At 45.5% G+C, this 14470-nt stretch overlaps 1 protein-coding gene across 3 annotated transcripts in view; it reads right to left on the bottom strand.

Moving 5' to 3' along the window:
- Positions 1-14470, bottom strand: part of ccnd2a (cyclin D2, a) — a 151539-nt gene that overhangs the window by 6391 nt on the left and 130678 nt on the right. For all 3 annotated transcript variants that reach the window (XM_029433397.1, XM_029433398.1, XM_029433396.1), the window contains 3 exons: positions 14031-14246; positions 10873-11032; positions 3601-3749 (listed from right to left, as the gene is read on the bottom strand). In XM_029433397.1, coding sequence (XP_029289257.1) covers positions 3601-3749; positions 10873-11032; positions 14031-14201 — 480 coding nt within the window. In that variant the 5' untranslated portion in view covers positions 14202-14246. The remainder of the gene's footprint in view (positions 1-3600; positions 3750-10872; positions 11033-14030; positions 14247-14470) is intronic.

Consider the following 14470-nt stretch of genomic DNA (forward strand, 5'->3'; position numbering starts at 1 on the left):
TGCACACACAAACTCTTCCCACTAACATGTGCCCCATTGGTCATAAAATCTCAATTCCTGTGAGAAAATTAAGTAAAGCGAAGAACATGTAAAGGAACTGCCTGTGTCTTACCGCAAGAATGCACGCCTTCATGTCTTAAAAGACATTCCCCCCCTCTGCTGCTCTTTGGAGCGGCAGTTCGGATCCCATGCCAAGCCCCATGGGCTTTATTCGAAAAACTTTAATGACTTCAATGTGTGACTACTGGAAACACCAATACTGTTTTCAGAGAAGCTTGAGGTACTTGAATACTGAGGAGGCCAACAGCACTGAATAGGTTGGCCATGGGAGGTAGCGCTATACTGAAGCATCTTATTTTGCAGCCTCAACCCGGAAAACACATAACCACCTCTGATCCTCCCTTGTCGTTACGGTCCTCCATCTGCCCCACCTCAAACATACATAACACTGCAACAATCTGTCTTATGACAAATCAAGGCCTGCACATTATCCCTGGGCGGCCTTTGTGACACTGGCGGTAGTGGGGGAAGTCGTGCAGACAGACAAAACCAAGAAGGAAGAAATGTGTGAAGCCATTGAATGTGTTTTAACTGCTGACTGTACCACACAAGAAAGCGTTAGCTACTCTGGGAGGACTTGGTGGTCAGACAGCTGAAACAAGCACACAGGCAGACATACACTAGGGATCTCAGGGAATCCATCAAACAAAATATCCGGAGGCTGACACTGGAAATAAGGAGTCACCGCATGACTTGAATTTCCACAAGTTACAATAGAAAATGTGACCTTTCTCTTTCTTTAGCCTGCATGCCGAAACACCACAAGCGATGACGCCACAGGCTGTGTTAATAGAGATAATCTTTCTTAATAAATGCATCTTTGTTGCAAGCGTTTTGCCTCCAACATTCCTCCCTCAGAAAAATCATATTTCAATTTCACATCTATCCATCGTGCAATTTGTATGAGACCATCTCTGTGATATTTAGGCCACAATGGAAACCAAAGTCATTAAAAAAGAGGAATGAAAACAGGAAGAGAGGGCGAAATGGGGAAATGTGTTTCCGGTGTTAAGAGTGTGACCCTTACCAAAAGAAACCTGATGAATGAGAGCCTGAGAGAAATCGACTCAAAACGATCACATCTAGGAAGTGGTGGTCTTTAACCTCTATTTCCTGTTTTATCATTCATGAATAAAGGGAAGCTCTACACACTTAGCCTTCATGTACTAACTATCAGTGTAAATTTTGCGTTGCAGCATATATTTCTTATTGTCACTACCAATGACATGTGCAGTTTATGGGAGTCACAATTGATCATCCTTCCACTTAAAACTCAAAACATTCTCACAAAATTCATTTTTCATTTTTCTGCACATAATGACTTGGCTGTCCGGCACATAGACCCATCTGCTGTCCCTAACAGACAATCCCCTCTTGGCCACACCTGGTGTGTGTGAGGCTACACACATTCTTCCAGCGGCCCAAGATGGTGACTTGGCCCTATCACATTTCCAATGGAAAACCACAGCTTCTGGATACCACAGATGCCAGCAGGGTGCCAGGGGGGGGGGGGGGGGGGTTTGGTCATGATGCTGTTGGCAGCAGCAGCTGCAGAGGTTGGCAGAACTTGCTTTGCCTTCATATTTTGCCTGGCTCTTTAGCCGGCTGGCTACGAGACGCAGAAGATACAGTATGTTATGTGTACACATTTAGACTCAGGTTCATGCCACCACCTTGATGACTGCAGTTGAAACTGAGGTTGAGGTGACTCTTCACTTTTGGGTTCAGCTTTTGGTAAAAGAAGGTAGGGTAAGTGTTAAAAGGTCATGATCAATGATCACCATTTCCTCTTTTGTGGGTGTGAAAGCATACACAGCGTAAGTAGCACTGAAGCCACTTATGAATGCTTATGAACTACCTCTGTCATTAGGCTGTATTTTTCAGTGGGGCACACGTCTGACTAAGTTCTTAAGTAACTTAATAAGCCAAAATATACTCTAGTTGTTTAGTTTTGGCCGGCTTCTCAGCAGTTTACACTAAAGCCTCTCATATATGTTGAATTAGGAAGGGCGCCCTCTGCTTTGCCTCCTGTGTTCACTGCGAGCCATGGCTTGTCTGAATCCAGGAATGTGAGGAGTTGATCATAGAGACACAGAGCGACTTAATTCCCTCAAGTCTGAGACCTTGCAGCCTAAACACACTGAGGCCCTGTGCTGCTGAGGTCAGCTATTTGTTTTTCCTCAGCTGCTGAGCGAGACTTCACACAGCTCGCACCAGAGGGAGCCATGCTTTCCAGCAGCGCTGCATTATGGACCATAGGAGGAGACGAGAGAGGGCTGATTGTCGTCAGGGAACCCCCCCTCCCCCCCTCAGTGTCCTTTTCACATTTCAACAGCTTTCTTCCACCTCCTCCTCCTACTTTGCCTCCTTTTGGCACAGAATTTAACATACCAGGGCTGAGGCCTGGGATCCGTGTCATGCCCTTTGATCTGCTCCCTGTGTCGTGAGCACACATGAACTCAAAATGTTTAAATAACTAAAAGCCCTTTTCATCATGTTTGGTATCAGGAGTACTCCTGCCAAGGCAGTGGCCTCAGACCTGGAGCTGCTCCCTGCCTGCTGCTACTGGATAGTTAGGATGGGTCCAATGCAGAGAATTCATTTCCCCAAAGAGACTAATAAAGAATGATCACCTCACAGGCTCACCCTTACAGTCAGCTATAGCAAGCTGAAGCCCTCTCCCATCTGTCTGATGAAAGCCAGGCATCTCAGAGTCAGTAGAGGCCCTGCCTGTGTTTGGACTCAACTCACCCACCACTGCAACATTCACTGTACCCAGACAGCCACACAGCGGCCTGGCCAGCATTCCTGTCAGCGACAGAGCATACTGTATATGCTCTCAACCTGGCTCGATTTAGAGAATCTTTATATGAGGGGGCCCTGAGCAGCCTGACCGGATTGATGGAGAGGAAAAGAAACCTGCCTCATGCTACCTCTAAGTCCAGTCCAGTGTATGCCAGAGTAGACTGAAAATAAACTGACGCACTTCAGGATTTCTTCTAATGATCTCAGTCTCTTTTTGTTTCTTCTTCTCATGACAAGTATTGGCATTAAACCCCCCCCCCCCCCCCCCCAAAAATGGATTTATGAAGAAGCCAAATCTGAGTGTGACATTTCAACATTTTCCCTTCTGTGTGTTGCAAAGGCATAACTGTGGCATTTCTTCCCTCAGAGACATTGCAAGTCTGGTAAACAGACAAAAACAGATTGTTTGATTTGAGTTAATCGTGGCATTTTACTGTAGATGTAAACTGACAGAAGAGATTAAAAGCAGCACCTGGATTCAGCTTTGAATCATACAGTTACTGTAATAATTGTAGTTAAATACCAGTGAACACTCAACTTTGAAGAGATACTAACATTTACTCCTCCTCATTCAAATATTAGTCAGAAACATCCCCACAGATGTTCCAGACACAAGTATGAAGCTCTGACTAACAAGACCAAATTGAAATTCAATGTTTTAAAATATATATGTCTTGTCCATCCAATCTGCGATGAGTGTTCTGGATGTGACAGAAGAGTAAAAAACAAACTCACCACTTCTGTGTTTGTGATTTTAGCCAGCAGGTCTGTCAGACTGTCGCCCCACTGTGACTGGTCAGCTGAATCCAGCTGTAGGCCGCAGATCGCTGCCCCCACACTTCCTGTGGCAATCATGGAGGGAGGGTACATGGCAAATCTGAAATCTGTTAGAGGAAGAAATACTAGTTGAGTTTAATGAGTCTCCAGTGCAATTAGTTTGTAAATGATCCAAATAAGTATTTTTTGTTATGTTAACCAAGGAGCTGAATTCTTCTGTTCAGTGGATAAATAAGTAAAACAGTTGATTTACGCTGGATTCTTTATTCAGCTGGTAGAGTTTCTAAATTGCACTTTTCAATTCATATGCTCCACAAAAAGGGTACAGCTACGTCCCTCCCAGAGACAATATGATTTGGTAATCTAGCAGTCAGCTAATAAATAATCCTTCTATTGCACCGGGTCTGAACGCAGCGCTCACTAATGACCAGAGGCCTGGATAATGAGGGTTCACTTGGCTTGTAAAGGAGCTGAAAAGCAACCACCCTCACCCACTCCCCACCCCAGTCCCCCTTTCCCCAGCCCGGCCCCTTTTCTTCCATCTCCTGAGTAAATCGTGTGCTCGCTGAAAAAAACCCCATAGCGCTTGGAAAGGGAGGAATAAAGAGGCTCAGTGCCTCTGCCAATGCTCACTGCTGTAGGTCCTTTTTCCACGTGTGGTCACAGGCGTGCGTCTCAAAGACCAATAACCTTGTTAGCTCCCCTCACTGTCATTCATAATGCAAATGAGACAGCTTGTGAACGGGCCAGAAGCCCGAAAAGGCAAGGCAACTGGCATACAGGGAGAACGAGAGCAAGGGAGACAGACAGACAGACAGGGGGAGAGAGAGAACGTTTTTCTCTTCACAAGACGCACACACACACACACACACACACACACACACACACACACACACACACACACGCTCCTTTCTCTATTCTCTCTTTATGTCTTGCTCAACTTCTACCTTTCTTTTTGGACAACACATGGCCTGCTTAGATGTGTCCAGTGAATGGCACACATGCCTCAGTCTTTGTTGCTACAACAGGCAGCGGTTTGCATTGGCGGCCCTCCTATCTTTTAGCATATTAATAGAGTGGCGGGCCTGCGAGAGGGAAGGCAGAAGAGTGTGACTCCATTGTCCAGAGTCATCACCTCATTTCACCCAATTGAGAGACACAGCATCCATCCTCTCTCTGCTGATACCAATTCAGAGAGACAGGCCGGACAAAGAGTGTGGCTGGACAGGGGGGGACAGGGGGTCGGCGGGGGGGAGGAAGATGAAGAAGGAGGGAAGGACGGAGTGGCGACAAGGCAACAAGGAGAAAAGAAGGGAAGTTGGTGGGCTTGGTGGGAGAGGAGAGGGGGTCGACAACTCCGATGTACATCACTCTCAAGTCTGTGTCCAGACTCTTGTGAGGTTTTGGAAGAAGAAAGGAGTCGCCCTCCAGCGACCCTCACCTCCTGCCTCCCATCCACCCCCCCACAAGTATTCCTCTGTTCCTGGGCCACCTATGGGCTAGAGGAGTGGGCAGTGGGGGCATAGAAACAGCCTGCACATTAACATATTGCCATATTCAATTGCAAAGCAAACTGCGTGCGATGGCCATGAAGGAGATTTTTCTTCCTTCTTTTTTTAAATCTGGAATCAAAGAGGTCGGCCCTTTGATAGCTGTAAAGGCAGCCCCTCACTGCCTTTTTAACATGCACAGCCAGGCGCTTTCTCATCTTGTGGGCTCAGTGTTGACAAATAAATGAACTTATTATACACCCCTGTGTTAGCCGCTGGGCCTCTGCCAAGGGGCGATTTATTAAAGGCTACCTCGAGCCAAGAGGAAAGAGCACACAAAGCCCCTCAGCATTACATCACTGCTGTAAGAGCACAACTTTCTATAGAGGGGTAAAAGGACAAAGGCATACACGGATTTACTGTACGTGTGTAGTGAGCGCAGACTGACAGGCAAGGAGGCAGACACCTAAGAGACACAGGCAAGAAACAATGCACTGATGCCTGCATGCTTCAGGACGCAGACACACACACAGCACAGAAGTAGGTTTGTGGGAGAGCTGAGTGGCGGACAGTGGGCAGCAAGCTGATTTTTCGCACTCAAGACAAGACAGGTCTGTAGCAGAACAAGGACGCGCGCGTGCAGCCGATGCAGGCTGACACTCCGGCCTGGTGGCTGCTGCATGTGGGGGGAAGAATGGCCGTATTTTAGGAGGCCCTCATTGATATTCATGTTGAGGATAAACAGTGTATGTAGCTGAGTGGGGACGCCTGCGATGGAAAGCTCCCTGTGAGCAGCGGCTGGCTGGTCTGGCCTGCGCGCCTCTCACCCCCTTCAATGGCCCTTTCTCCTCCCAGTGCCCCCTCATCTCCATTCCTCCGTGCTCCTAGCCCCTGAAACTTCATCCTCAGGCCTCTGGTCACACAGTCTGCTGCCCTACATGGCCCACTCCTCTTGGGTGGCTGCAATACACAGTATGCACATTAAACTTGTACATTAATTAAAGTTTGGAAAGTTGAACAACAGCCAAAAGAAGAAAGAAAAAAAAAGCCCAGACTCTCCTTCTCACCCTCTTCTCTCTTTCCAGCGCTATAAATCAGGGTCTTGTATTCTGTACATGTAGCGCTTATTGACCTTGTTTATTAAAGGAGTAGCATTACGAGGACCCAGGGCCTGTTGACTGATTAAGGCCAAAAACAAACATCATTTTGGGATTGGCATGACAGTATGTTTCACCGCTAATGCAACACAGCCTGGTAGTCAAAACAAGGTCTGTGGGGAGCTACTCAGACGGTACACCTAGTGAAGCTCTTTGAGACACACAAATGACAACAACTTCCCAACTGGGAGTTCTTCCACATGCAACAAGGGGAGAAATCACTGATTAAGAAACAATAACTTGATACTGCTATCTGTCATATTCCATTAGCTCTTGCTCCAGACTGTCACTCTGGAGACAAACAGAAAACAAAACTTGGGAGAGTCTGAGTCACGCACTCTGCTCAAACTGCGATTTCAACTCCAGAAAACAGAATTCCTCCTTAATTGCAGCATCCCATGACAGCTCTCTTCAGCCTTGCACCATCATCTGCACTGTCACAGCTGCGGCCTTGAGGCGTTGGAAACGTCAGCGACGGGGAGCGTACATATTCAGATCAAAGGTGAAATATTCCAAAACACTTTCTCTCTCCCTCTCTATATCTGTGTAGCTGATATGATTTGGACAACATTAGGAGCGTATCAGAAGAAATGAAACGCTCTAATCAGAAAAAAACAAGTTGGAAGGAGAGAAAGACACTCAAAAATGTTCAGGTCAAACTAGCTAACTAACATTTACTTTAGGTCAAATCACAAATATTAGTCTTTGCGGTTAACGTGACCTCCAAGGTAAACATGTAAGCTCAAGAACTGTTTGATTTCCAAACCTTTTTTGGTTGGATAATTGTAGCCTCCAAAGCAAAAATCTCTTTCTTTGTGTTTTTGGTGTGACTCAGCTAGCCACAGTATTTACAGTGTGGTACTGATTACACTAGTGAGGTGAAGAAGGGGGGGGACTCAGGACATGCCACTCCATGATTCACTCTGTGTGTCACATTTTTGGGCGCTTACTGTCAGGAAGCTCCATATGTTGACGATGCAGTGGAGCGGACGTGATTCCTCACATCAGTGGAGCGTGTGGAGAGATGATAATTTGTCGGAGGAGGTAGCTAATTTGTTAGGGTTCTGAGTCATCAAACATGAAGGGGGTTTTATGTAAACAAACACCAGTAAAGACCATTTCATTGACCACATCTGAGATGAATCATTCATCTCCAGAATGCAGAGATGAGCCTGGAGGGGATTCTCCGTGCAGCAGCCACTTGGAGAGGAAGCTACGAGGAGCAATCCCGCCTCTAGACCAGTGAGATTTAACAGTTTAGACGAATGTAGGACTTGGAGACCCGAGTAGGTTACAGAAAAATACAAATCTGTCAGGCTCTGATGACAGCTTTGGATCATTTTACTGATCCTCTGCATATCTTCATATATTATTTTTTTTAATAAAAGTGAAATACAGCAGAGGAAGTATATGACAGCATGCCATCCAACTTTCTTTAGGGTTTAACACATTTCTGCATTGTGCTGACTGTATACATCTGGCACAACTGAGTGAGTAGAACGTATGTAACGTGCAGCGTTTATGTAGTCTGCACACTCCATTAGTAAATACTAACATTTTAAGCTCAGCTTTGTTAAAAAGTGATGTTCTACAAGAGGGAAAGTGAACCCATGAAGCGAAGCTGGACTTCTCTCATGTTTGTTAGTTAGTGAATCATTAGTTTGTCTCAGAGAAACTAACCAGTTAATCATCAAGTTACTTCACACAGTCCAAAGATACTTCCGCACTGACACAAAAAAGTAATCAAATAATATTCTGAGATAAAAGAGCGAGTCCTCGCTTATTTAAATCGCTTGTTATTTACATCCCAGCTTGTAGCAAAATCTTCATTGTGTCCTCCAGGACAATTGACTCTCTCTTGGACAGCACTGCTGGCGCTGATCCAGAATTTTCTTTTGATCAACTTCTATGAATATTGTCACCATTCCATGCATACCATTACAGAGAAGGCTATTGGAGTCGGTATAAAAAAATTGACCATAATCCCTGCCAATATGGCACGAAGACGGAGCTCAATAACCGCAGCAGACAGGTTGGGGTGCATCTGTCTGCCCCATGCACGCCGTCCATTCTCCCACTTTACCTCAATTGAATAAGAATAGAAGAGGAAGCTCGGAGTGCTTGGTGTCTGTGTGTAGGAATGGAGGTTCATAATCTCCCTTAATGAGCTTGTTTCTGGGCTATTATCCGGCGGCCTGCCTGAGGGAAACGCTGGTGTTTCCTATCAAGTGGCCCCGCAGCGCTGACCCTCGCATGGCTCTGCATATGAAATGTAAGGGCCAAGCCTTTTGTCTCCTTTCTCCCAGCCTCTAGCTGAGCTCCCGAGCCATTTGCATAGTCCTGAATGGACCAGCCAATGTTATTAATTAATACAGAGCCAGCCTGCGCCACCTGACAAAATCCCACCGAGTGGCCCGAACGGAACTGTTTCATCAAAAGAGAGGAGCCATTAGGAATGAGAGGCCTTATTCTCCACTTCTCCTCTTCTCTCTCTTGTTCCCTTGAAAACAGAGAGCGGTGGTTTTATGCATGTTTTATTTTTCAGTATAGGGGCAGCAGTGGTGGGAGTGGTGGGGGGCTGAATGAGACTGTATGAAATAGGAAGGCCACAGGTGACCCGTTGTCATCTGTCTTGCAAATGTAAATCCTCCTGAGAGATCGCCTCCTTCTGCTGCGTCTTCACCTTCTCAGCTCCGCTCAGACGACGTCTCAAGGAGGATTCTCACCAGATAACCTAGAGATTTACGGCTGGGAACGTTCCACAAATGGGGTTTCAAATTCCCAGAGATCTTCAGATGCACCAAATTGTTGACTCGCTCGCGCTCTCTCTTTCTCTGTGTTGCCCTCACTCTCTGTTTGCCTGGATACAAGTCTGAGGAGAGCATATACACAGATAAATGGCCTGTTGCTAATCCGGAGCTATCTCCAGAAAGTCTCTCTCCTAAAACACAATGTCAGGAGGACGACTCCAGGAGGCTCGTAAATTTATTTCCACTGCCTCATTGAAGCAATTAAGGACAAAGTGCATGCTGAGTCTTTCACAATGTTGCTTTGGGAATAGGTCCGATCACTGACGCGCTGTCATTCCACACATTAATCCCTGGCACAAAATAAGGGGCGAGAGATGTGGGGCGAGACAGGGAAAGGAAGACAGCAAGAGACAGTAGGCGACAGTAAAGGAAAGGGAGACGCAGAGAAAGAGAGGAACAGGCGTTTCTTCCTCAAAACTTTGCAAACGTAAACTTTTGTTGCAAACTTTTCTCACTCTATCATATCCATTGCACAATCAAGCAAAAAGGATTCCATCGCTTTATGATGTAAATACCTGTCACCTCCCTTGTATCTATTCATCTAACTACACACACACTCCTCTGAATGATGTCAGCACAAGGAGCTGTTTCCCATGAGGGGGTGTAGTTAGAATTCCTGTTTGAGGCCTGCAGAAAAGGAAGCTGCTGGTGGTGCTGGTGGTGGTCACCCAGAAAGTGAGAAACAAAGAAGTGCCTTATTGTGGGTGAATTGTGTCATTTTCCTCAGTAATGTGAAGATAAATCTTTAAGGATGTTTAAGACATTAAAAGTGCTAGTTTCCCATCTCTGCCGCTGCCTTGTTTGTAGCTTTGAATGTGGAGGTGGAGGTGAAGCAAACAGGAGAAACCTGCCCCATAGAGAATCTCAACATGGGAAAGCTATCATGTCCTCCAGCTGTAGGGCGGGGAGGCGTGAGAAGTTAGGGGGGGAGAGAAAGAGGGAAGGAAGGCGGCAGGGGAAAGAGATATGAAAACATGACATGCCTTAGAATTGGCAACGCAAAAACAATACACTCCTTCGGCTTTCCCTGACTCCCCTGTTCCCTCCTGCATCTTCTCCGTCTCTTCAGATCATGTTAAAGGCTGCCTGTCCCTCCCACGACTCGCGGGATGTTTGATCTTGAGAGAACAATTCACCTCAAGAGAAGAAAGACAATGGCCTGCCTGCCTCCACCCCTGTCCATTCCTCTTCTCGACCCTGTGCGACATGGGAATGCCCCTCAAACAGGCTAAATCTGCTTTGAAGTGTTACTGGATGCTCTGCAAGCCACTGATATGCCTCTAAAGCATGACCACATACCGGTCTGTGAGAAGACAAATGATGGACGTCAGCCCTAAGAGTCTCAAGCTGAAATGTCTTCCATGACACATGCTTTTCTTAGGCAGAATATTTCCCATCGGAGGTAATGCATCTCACTTAATTTACGGCGGGCCAGGACTGGCCCACAGCGCACCTCTGAACAGAGCTGTTGCCGCATGTTATCGAGAGAAGAGGGCTTTGATACGGCGCTGAAAGAAGAATGTGCAAATAAAGATATTTTGCAACACCAGAAAGTTATGTTGATGCAAGCCATTCTCACTTGGTTTGACTTGGCAGCATACATGATCAATGTCACTTGCAACACCAAAAAAAGAAAAGAAAAGATATGATATGGAGATGACGTCGCACTCTGCACGATCATCTTTGGGATCAGTTTTTTTGCAATTACACATCACAATTGATTATTAAACAGGACATTAGACGTGCGCGACGTAAGCTCCCATTGTGTCCTACCTGTGGCACAGAGGGCGATGAAGGTCTGGACGTGTTTGCGTATAAGTACGAGCTTATCCTCGGGCAGCGGCAGCCTCCTCACAATGTGCTCGATGAAGTCGTTTGGCGTTACTGCTGCCAAGTTCCACTTCAACTTCCCCAACACCACCAGTTCCCACTCCTGAAGAACGAGAGAGAGAGAGAGAGAGAGAGAGAGAGAGAGAGAGAGAACCGAAAATGAGTAAGACTGAGAAAAATTAAGTAACACATAGTACAACCACATATTTACATACTGTAGCCCTTTACTGTAGCCACAGCCAGCTAAACTGCTAAGGTGAGTGAGTGTGTCTCAGTTGGCCCCTGGCCCCTCACATTAGTATGCGTGGAGGTTAAGCATTATTGTTATTACGTTAGTCTCTGCTTGGCCGCGCCTGGGACAGAGAAACACCAGCAGCGCCACCAACCCAGGTGACCTCACAACACTGTCTCTCTCCCCGTCTGTCTGTCTGGCATCTGGGGACTTTCCTAAAGAGGCCCACCGGAGGTTCTACTGTGTGTGTGCGTGTGTGTGTGTGTGTGTGTGTGTGTGTGTGTGTGTGTGTGTGTGTGTGTGTGTGTGTGTGTGTGTGTGTGTGATTGCATAGTGAAAATGGATAGGACGGCTGTGCTTGTTAAACAGGACCAGCAATGAATCTGTGTTTTAAAAAGTGTTTAATTAATTATTCTTATTGCAATCCATTGATCATTTAAAACTATCAAAGGCCTTAATGTTGCAACAGTATGTGAGTCACAGTAATGGGATTATTTCTCTTTATTGTGCTTTGCTGCCAATTCCTTTAAACTCCTTTGTACTCATCAATAAATTCACCCTTTCAGCCCATATTTATTATTCCTCATAGAAACTGTGTTAGGTGCCAGATAAAGTTAAAGACTTCACAGGAAACATGGGCAGCGTTTGACGCTTCAAATCAAATCACCTTTTCTGTACATTTTAATTTGGATCTTTTTTGCAAAATGAGATGAGCCATGCAAGTCTAGATGAGTGTGTGTGTGTGTGTGTGTGTGTGTGTGTGTGTGTGTGTGTGTGTGTGTGTGTGTGTGTGTGTGTGTGTGTACACTAGGTGTGGCGTTCTCTTCTCTTCGAGTGTATCGTTACTTTCACTTCCTAGAGGAGGAGGTGATTAACGAAAGAGTTGGTGACTAATTTGGGAAAAAATGTCGTGGTTTGGTTCAGCCTTGTGACTGGGGTGCACTTCATTTTCCCTCAGAGAGAGAGAGAGAAAGAGAGAGAGAGAGAGAGAGAGAGAGAGAGAGAGAGAGAGAGAGAGAGAGAGACCACATGGACTCAGTCATGAGACAATTCAACATGGCTGCCACTGACCCCGCTACCAGCTGTAATGTTCTAATCAGAGTGACCTTTTTCAGCCTTGTAATGTTTTCTATTCTGATTTTTATGAACAGGGATTTAATGTATACCCACTCATGTGGGAGCAAATGAGGAAATAAACACACCTCTGACTTAAAGGTTAAAGGTGTCTCCCTCAGCTTGCTTGGAGGTGTGTAACCACTATCTCAAAGATTCAATTATTTGATCATATGCAAATGATAAGGCCCGGCAGTGGTCTGTAGATTGTGTCTTATGTTTGCAACATGGCTGCCTCCTGCTCTCAAAAGCCTTTTCCATCAGTGCCAGCGAGCAACGTTCAGGTCTACAGCGAAGGGCATGACAAACCTTGCAACACACGCTCTATGCTGACAGAGTGACAGGCAGGCAGGCACCCACTTCCTTCTGCTACTGCCTTCCTCTAGTCGTACCTTCTTTGTAACATTGTGGTTCTCTTTACAAGAAATTGTTACCAAAGACGAGAACAAAAAAAAAAAATAACGATCACATGCCCCGAGCAGCTGATCTCTGTTTCCTGTATCTGCATGTCAGCCAAAATACTGCCTTATACAGAAACACTGAGAAGAGGCCCCAGCAAACCAGTTCAAGGACTGCGGGCTTTGTCTTCACACTAAACATAAAGGTAGGATGTCTCCTTGTAAAGTGCAGCATGACAAACTGTTTTATATGAGTCCACCCTGGCTAACGGTGAAGCACTTTTAAAGGGCATTCTGTTTACTTGTCAAAGCTGATACGCTGACCACTGGACCCTTCACTGAACAGAGGGGAAATTAAATCTGACACAATATTCTTGAGCACAAATACATTCCGGAAAATTATCAGAAACCAACTAAACCAACAGCAGCACGTCAGGAACTTGAATATTCTGCAGCTCGGTAAGTAGAGCCGCCAGTCAGGCAGCGAGGCAGGCCTACAACCATGAGCCACGTCTGATTCAGAATATGTGGCCTCTTTCACAACATGGGTGGGATTGCCTGTTGTTTACTGAGGAATGTTTATGTAGCACCACAGAGCAGTGGGGAAACACTTATCTGATGTGAAACTGAGTTAATTAATTGGTTTGCACTGGTGAAGGCAGCTGGTATTATCAGGCCAAAGAGGCCTTATCAAATATAGCACAAAGAGGAATGACATTTCTTTTTTGAAACCTCCAAATAACACGTGATCTACCCTGCATCACCGTCGCAACTGTGAGCTACATTTCAGCATTGAAAAATGTGCAAGACTCAAAATAGTGCAGCATGATGTAATATCAAAAATGTGTGCATCCAGGGTTATTTTTGGATGAAAGCTAAACTGTAAAAGGCAAACTTGAATTTCTCTGTCTCTCTCTCTCTGACAGGAACAGAGTCAGAACTTTGGCTGGAGTTCAAGCTGACCTCGTTGCTCTGTGCAAATATCTGCCACTAGATGGCGATGGAGACCATTGCACACACTGGATGGATACTGTAAAGCCCAGAGGGTCTTGTACAGTAAAGAGAGCCATTGTGGCACAATTCACTTTGAGGCTTTCGATTTTCATGCACCTTTGATGATGGCGCAGTCCAAAGTGGAGGCTGGACAACAAAATGAGTGAACTGAGAACAACCAGCACTATTCTAAGTGAATTAATACCTTAAAACAACTGAAATAAAACCCCCTTTCTGCAAAAATAAACATGATGCAGAAAACACATTTATCATGAAGCTATGCTTGGCTTTAACCAGCTGATGATGACAGCATATATCCTCAGAGGTGAATTTTGTGAAAATATGTTGAACCAACTGTTGCTTACCAGCAGCTCTTGTGGTCTGATGGAGTTATCTGTGTAGATGCAAAGCTTCTCTGCAGTTAATGGACGAGTTTCTTTCAATTTGGATGCAAGAAACATGCACACTGCTCCCAGCAGCTGCAGGTTACACTTTTTGGTGGGTACCACGGCTAAAAATCTGTCTAAGTAGTTCATGGCCAAGGGAAAAACTTCTTCCTCGCACTTCTGCTCCTCACAGACCTGGATAAAAACACAGCAGACAATGCAGCAATGTTCAGCATATGGAATCAGTAACCTCTCTGGAAATGTATATAAAACTTTTATGAGCAAACGAAACAAAAGTGAAATCACATAAAGAGCACATATAAATTCAATGACACACATAGTTGGGGCCCGGCCAAGAATTTGCGCCCAGCCCTAATCGGTTGCGACATCATAAATAAAATTCGAAATAGATTATTTTA

This window comes from Cottoperca gobio, chromosome 6 (assembly GCF_900634415.1).
Source record: "Cottoperca gobio chromosome 6, fCotGob3.1, whole genome shotgun sequence".
NCBI classification, from domain to species: Eukaryota; Metazoa; Chordata; class Actinopteri; order Perciformes; family Bovichtidae; genus Cottoperca; species Cottoperca gobio.